Source organism: Poecilia reticulata, chromosome 11 (assembly GCF_904066995.2).
Source record: "Poecilia reticulata chromosome 11, P_reticulata-male-v2, whole genome shotgun sequence".
NCBI lineage: Eukaryota > Metazoa > Chordata > Actinopteri > Cyprinodontiformes > Poeciliidae > Poecilia > Poecilia reticulata.
The window spans coordinates 19,719,620-19,726,738 of NC_088840.1; the positions used below are offsets into that span (position 1 = coordinate 19,719,620).

At 41.3% G+C, this 7,119-nt stretch overlaps 1 protein-coding gene across 1 annotated transcript; it reads left to right on the forward strand.

The window, feature by feature from the left end:
• The first annotated feature begins 529 nt into the window (after positions 1-529).
• On the forward strand, positions 530-1,918 carry LOC103461392 (GTPase IMAP family member 4-like). The gene is made up of 2 exons (XM_081612820.1): positions 530-1,555; positions 1,808-1,918. The coding sequence occupies exons 1-2, from the start codon at positions 530-532 to the stop codon at positions 1,916-1,918; spliced, it is 1,137 nt and encodes a 378-aa protein (XP_081468946.1).
• Positions 1,919-7,119: the final 5,201 nt, after the last annotated feature.

The following is a 7,119-nucleotide window of genomic DNA, read 5'->3' on the forward strand; positions in this document are numbered from 1 at the left end:
AGACCAAGGTATTGGTGATGATGATGATGATGATGATTTAATGATGAAGGCTCAACAGTCCAGAACAGGTAGCACGGCAGCAAATCAGCACACAGCTAATACCAGTAGCAACTGACAAAGACTGAAACAAGCAAGCCCAGGACTTCACAGTAGTACTGTGACAGAACTACTGAGGAAACCGACTGACTGAACAGAGACGTTAGACGTACAACGCTAACAACGACGAGGATCTGACGAGAGACAGAGACAACAGGTGGACTTAAATACACACGGGGGCAATCAAGGGGACGAGACACACCTGGGAACAATCAAGGGCTGACAGGACAATACAGACTCAGGGAATCAGGACTAAACACAGAAAATCCCAAGATGACTATACAGAAAACACAGATCGTAACACTATGATGGACAGGTTTATAGATATATATGATTTCTGTTAATGGTTATATTTATAAACCTATTCTAGATAGATAGCTGGATGGAGAAGCAAAGCAGACAAATAAAAAGAGGCTGAAGTTCTGAGTACAGCATGATGTTGATTCTAATTCAGATTCAAACTTTCTTCTTCACAGGAACAAACATTACAAACAACAAAGACCTGAGGATCGTGATGGTGGGGAAGACTGGGAGTGGAAAGAGCGCTACTGGAAACACCATTCTGGGTCGAAAGTGCTTTGAATCCAAATGCGGCGCAAAATCCATGACCATTGAATGCTCCAAAGTCTCCAGTAATGTGGATGGACAGCAGGTTGCTGTCATTGACACTCCAGGTGTGATGGACACCAGATTTGATGAAGATAAAACAACCAGAGATCTCGGTCAGTGCGTCCGCTTTGCTTCTCCTGGACCCCACATCTTCCTGGTGGTCGTTACAATCGGCAGATTCACAGAAGAAGAATTAAAATCAGTGCAAAAGATTCAAGAAATCTTTGGAGAGGCAGCAGACAGATACTGCATGGTTCTGTTTACTCGTGGAGACGACCTTGAAGACACCATTGAAGATTATTTGTCTGAAAGCCCAGAACTGCTGGATCTGGTGTCCAGATGTAACAACCAGTATCATGTCTTCAACAATAAGATGAAAGACAAGAAACCTCAGGTCACTGAGCTGCTGAAGAAGATCAGAACCATTGTTGATAGGAATGGAGGAAGTCACTACACCAATGAGATGTTCCAAGAGGCTGAGAGGGCGATCGAAGAGGAGAAACAACGCATCCTGAAGGAGAAAGAAGAAGAAATACGTAGAGAGAGAGAAGAACTGGAGAGAAAAATACAAGAAAAGTATGAGAAAGAGATTCAGAGCATGAGGGAGCAGTTCCAGGCTGAGAGAGAGAGAGATAGGTTTGAAAGACAGATGGAGAGGTTGGAGAGAGAGCAGGAAAGAGAGAAATGGAGGAAGGAGGCAGAGGAGGAGAGGAAGAGGATGGTGGAGGAGATGCAAGAGGAGAGGAGGAATGAAATGGACATGAGAAGGGCAGAGAAAATGGAGAGAGACAGGGAGTTAGAAATCCTGAGAAGACAACTGGAGGAACAGAAGATCAGAGAAAATCAACAAGCTCATTTCCAGCTGCAGTTCAGACAAATGGAGGAGCAGAGGATCAGAGAAATTCAACAAGCTCATTTCCAGCTGCAGCTCTGCCAAATGGAGGAGGAGAAGAACAGAAAAAGTCAAGAAGCTGATTTCCAGCGGCAGCTCAGACAAATGGAGGAGCAGAAGATCAGAGAAAATCAACAAGCTCATTTCCAGCGGCAGCTCAGACAAATGGAGGAGCAGAAGAACAGAGATATTCAACAAGCTCATTTCCAGGTGCAGGAAATACGTGAATCTCAGGCCAGAAAAACAGCAGAACTGAGACCAGAGAAAAAGGGTTCTCCATTTTACAAAAAGCTGATTCCTAAGCGTTTTTATAAATATTAAATGATGACATTTGTGGCTTTGCAGTTCTTACACATCCCAAACTGAACATTTCTTAACGTAGAAAAGATTAACAGAAAATGACAGTTTATTTTTATTATGTCAATAAATTAAGTCAATTAGACATGACATTTCCACCACATCATGACATTAAGACTCAAGTTTTCTTGAGGTTCAGCAGGAACACAGTGCTGAATCCATTGCACAAAGAAACTGCAATGCACTCTGCACTCATTGCACTTGGCTTCCCAACACCTCCATCACAGGGTTTCACTCCTGCAAGGGGATTGAATAATTTGGAGCTTTTCTGTATGTATAAAAATATTGGTAAACTTCAATAAGTTTGGAGAAGTCGATCTTGATATGGTGTAAAAGGCACTAAATGGAGGAAGTGCCCTTTACACCACATTATTTCACCTGCAATCATAGTCTCTCAATGCACTTCCTGATTGGAAAAAAAATAGTTTGAATTCATGTTAAATTAGATTAAAATGTTTGCATATTATTTTTTAGTATTTTATTTACCACTTTTTAAGTTTTCAGAAACTCTTGGGACATGTATATTGTTGCTATAGAAATATTAACATAGATAGAAAATGATAGTAAATGTACTAGACTCATGTTTATGCCAATGATTTTCACTTCAGTATTCTTAGTCTTGATTGTGGGTGATTTTAACTTGCAGATTGATGATGTTAATTCTATTCCAGCAAGAGACCTTATATCGCTGACAGAGGCGCTTAACTTTACACAGTATGTCTCAGGTCCCACACACAATAAGGGTCATACGTTGGACCTGGTATTTGCATTGGGTTTGCAAATTACCAATGTGTGTGTGGAGGATGTGCTCCTGAGTGACCATTACTGTGTTTTCTTTGACCTGATGGTGCCGTCTGAACCTCGGCCAGTATTTACTGAGGTAAAGAGGAGAATCATCACAGAGGCGACAGCCATGCTTTTCTGTGATAAGTTTGACCCTTCACTTTTTAATAATCTCACTGAAACGGACTGTTTTGTGAATGGTTTTAATAGACAATGCGCTGATATTTTGGATCAAGTAGCGCCAGTTAAGGCTAGGAAGGTACTACAGAAAAGTCTCTGTCCTTGGATAAATGATGAAATTAAGTCTCTGAGGAGAATATGCCGCCAGACTGAGCGCTTATGGAAATCTACTAAATTGGAGGTCCACAGGCTGCATTTAAAGGACTTAATATTGTTCCTAAATAGGAGGATTGAGGAGGCCAGGGCAAGTTATTTTAAATGTCTAATAGCCTCAAATAAAAGAAATCCTAAAGTGCTCTTCGACACTATCAGCTCTCTTGTGTCACCTGTTGCTGTAAATCTTCATAACTCGACAATTACTTGTGATGAGTTCCTGGATTTCTTTATTGATAAGGTCAAAGTAATAAAGGACAGCTTACCGCCTTGCCATAGGTCCCAGCATTTTGAACCTCCCAACCAGAGCTGGGCCTCATTTGAGCCCGTCACTGTGGAAGACATCTTCATCATCATCAAAAAAATGAAACCGTCCTCTGGTACTTTAGATGTTCTACCTTTTAAACTGTTTTTGAGGGTTTTTGATTCCATTGGGCCCTATATTACAAAACTGTTTAACATGTCTTTGCTTAGCGGTGTGTTTCCTAGTCTTTTTAAACATGCCATTGTGGAACCACAGTTAAAGAAACTGGGACTGGATTCTTTTGAACTAAAAAATTTCCGGCCAATATTCAAGACCCCTTTCTTGGCCAAAGTCCTGGAAAAGGTGGTCTACATCCAACTTAGATCATTTCTGCAGGCGAATGACATTTACGACACTTTTCAATCAGGGTACCGTGAGTTTCACTCTACTGAAACAGCCCTGGTGAAGGTATTTAGTGACATCATGATAGCAGCTGACACCGGTAAATGTTCTGTGCTGGTTTTATTAGATCTGTCATCGGCATTTGACACAGTGGACCATGGCATCCTGATAAACAGGCTCCAACATTTGGTTGGTATGTCGGGTTGTGTTTTGAAATGGTTCACCTCTTACCTGGTTCGTAGAACTTTCAGTGTGTCAGTGGGTAATGTAGTGTCTGATTCTGCAGGGCTTTTGTGGGGTGTGCCGCAAGGATCGGTCTTGGGACCTGTTCTGTTCCTGCTGTACCTACTTCCTTTAAGCAGGGTCATTCAGAAGTTTAGTGAGGTGTCCTATCATCTGTACGCCGATGATCTGCAACTGTATTGCTCTTTCGAGCCTAGTGAGCCACATAAACTTTGTGCTCTCACTAGTTGCTTGGCCGAAGTGACAAAATGGCTTACTGAAAACAGCCTATTATTGAACTCTAGTAAGACCGAGACCTTGATTGTTGCTCCTGACAGTGCTGTGCCTGGAATTAAGCAGCACCTTGGGAACTTAAGCTGCACAGTTAAGAGCAACCTGTGCAACTTGGGTGTCTTCATGGATGGAGCAATGTCGATGGAGCGGCACACAAATCAGCTTGTTAGGAATTGTTTTTTCCAAATTCGGAACATTTCCAAACTTCGTAAAATGGTAACTTATGGAGAGCTTGAGATGATTGTTCATGCTTTTGTCTCATCGAGACTGGACTACTGTAACAGTCTGTTTACATGTCTTAATAAGAGGGAGTTAATGCGTCTGCAGGTAGTACAAAACTCTGCTGCACGCCTGCTCACCTGCACCCACAGGAGGGAGCATATTACACCCATCCTCAAAAGCTTGCACTGGCTGCCTGTATCTTACAGGATGCACTACAAAATCCTGATACTGACTTTCAGAGCTCTTCATGGACAGACGCCAGACTACATTAAGAACCTCATACAGCCTTATGTTTCGACTAGGAGCCTCAGGTCGTCGAATCTGAACTTGTTGACGGTTCCTCGGACCTTTTTTAAGACTCGTGGAGACAGATCTTTTAAAGCTGTAGCGCTTCGACTATGGAATGACTTACCTTGCACCATTCGATCTCTACATTGCATAGACACTTTCAGGAAACAACTTAAGACCCACTTTTTTAAACTTGCTTTTTAGTGTAATTCCGTGTTTTATTGTTTGTATGTTGTTTTTAACTTGTTTTACTTTTTACACTTTGTGCAGCACTTTGTGACCCTGGTCTGTGAAAAGTGCTATAGAAATAAAGCTTACTACTTACACTTTTGCAATAATTTAGCAATAATTCTTATTTTGTGGTGAAAGTTTTTTAATGTTTCTGTTCTGTTGAGATAATTTGTGTCACCCTGTTCTGAATATGAAATCACAAATAAAGATCGATGAAAAGAAAAAATAATGCTAGGTTGATTGTTTTTTGAAGGGGCCGAAAATATCCACCAAGCCTCGATCTTCAATCAAGCCTTTCAGTACTAATGTCTTCCTAAGTTTAGGTTCAACACCTGAAGGTGATCTGTAAAATTTCCAGTTTATTCTAAGACTAATTTTGCCTGTTGAAATTAAGTCAGTTTTGGACAGCATCATAGTTAAACTAATACAGGTTTACTAAATTATTAATCCCTTGGCATTTACATAGTTTATACGATAATAATATCCAAGTCTTACAACTTTCATATCTCAACTGGTATTGGTTTATATAGACATCCAAGAGGTGTTCTTAAAGAACGCTCTAAAGTCTGGTGGAGCGAGTGACGCCTCTCCTCTGTGCAGTCCTCCAGTTAACATCCATCTGTCCTGCCACGCTGCTCCCTCCAGCTGTTCCCTCTCCTTCATCCACACTACAATCCCGAGCTCTCGTAGCTTGGCGGTCGCTTCTGTTAGCGTTGAATACGTCTTCTCTCCAACTGACTCTTACGTTGGTCCGGGTACGGACATTTGGCAGGTGAACCTGCTCTGTCCTCCTCTGCAGATCAGGAGAATAGTGGTTGAAACAGATGGGTTGACCCTCAAGGATTGTTTTCTTCTGACCTCATGCTAGTCGCAATCTAAAACCTTTTCTTTCACAGTAAAGTTCAAAAATCGTACAATTATCGGCCTTGGACGGGCCGTAGCATCTCTTGGCTTAGACACGAATGCTAGGTGAGCTCTCTCTGTTTTCAGGTCCATCTCTTGCTTGTTCACAGTTGTGTAAATCAGAGCTTGTATGAAGCCAGTTACTTCCTGTCCTTCATCCCCTTCAGGAACTTGCTAAATCCTCAGGTTGTTGCGTCAAAGTCTGTTTTGGAGATCTTCACAGTGTACAGTCAGATCCACTTCACATTGTAGCAGTTAGCACATAAATCGCTCGTGTCTCATCCCTATTCTGATTTTCTTTTCCGTCTCGTCTTTCATCACGTTTCAGTGTTTTAGATTTTAAATCCTCAGCAGAGAGTTGGACGGTCCAGCAAGGTTTTAGTTTGTTTATGTCACTTTTGGTTCTTGCTTTGAACTTTCTTTAGCTCCTCCATAATTTGTGAAAAGTTCACTCTGTACATTACTGTGTTGCTAGCTTTAGCATGGTTAACTGGACTTGGCAATCTTCTTCCCTGTCTTTCTTTCCTCCTATTTCTTGTGCCTATTTGAGCTTTAGTGTGCTTACTTGACTTGCTCATCTTAACCCAATACTTGACACTGAAAAGCCAGGGTTCACAAACATTGTCTCACGTGGTTTTATAGCTGTCAGACAGGAGCCTAAAGTTTAGGCTGTCCCTCCAATCATACGTCACCGAAGTCTTGGTTGTTTTTTTTTAAATGTGCTCTACCACTATGTTGGGGTTCTTTTCTGCTGTTATTTCTTGGTTTTGACCTGCATTATCTTGCCAAGTGGTTGAAATTTCTACATGCTAAATGTTAGAAAAATGTGTTTAAGAAATGCATCATATCAAAAAGATGCACACAATGAAATAGCAAGCAACTCAAGCATTGATGATCCTTATGTTTCTGTGCTTGATGCTGATAGGTATTTTCCTAGAACCTACATAAAAGAACCACAGACAACGTATATGAATTTCATAACAAAGCTTCTGCAGAAGGAGAAAAAACTCTGTCAGCTCCTCCGAGCTGTTCACAGAGCGTTCTCCAGATCTTTGGGTAGAGCTTGCCTTTTATTTTCAAACTTCAAAGAGGGAGGATAGGCAAGATAGATAGCAGAGAAAAAACAGCAAAGGTCGTAAAACATTTTACCTAAACACAGCAAAGGTCGTAAAACAATTTACCTAAACAACTAGCAATCTGATTTACGGCCTGAGCCCGGTTCAAATCTTGGTCAAACTGTTTC

Coding starts and splice junctions, on each gene's coding strand:
- LOC103461392 (XM_081612820.1), top strand. CDS start 530: ATGATGTTGATTCTAATTCAGATTCAAACTTTCTTCTTCACAGGAACA. Junction 1,556..1,807: donor AGATCAGAGAAAATCAACAA/GCTCATTTCCAG, acceptor GCTCATTTCCAG/GTGCAGGAAATACGTGAATC.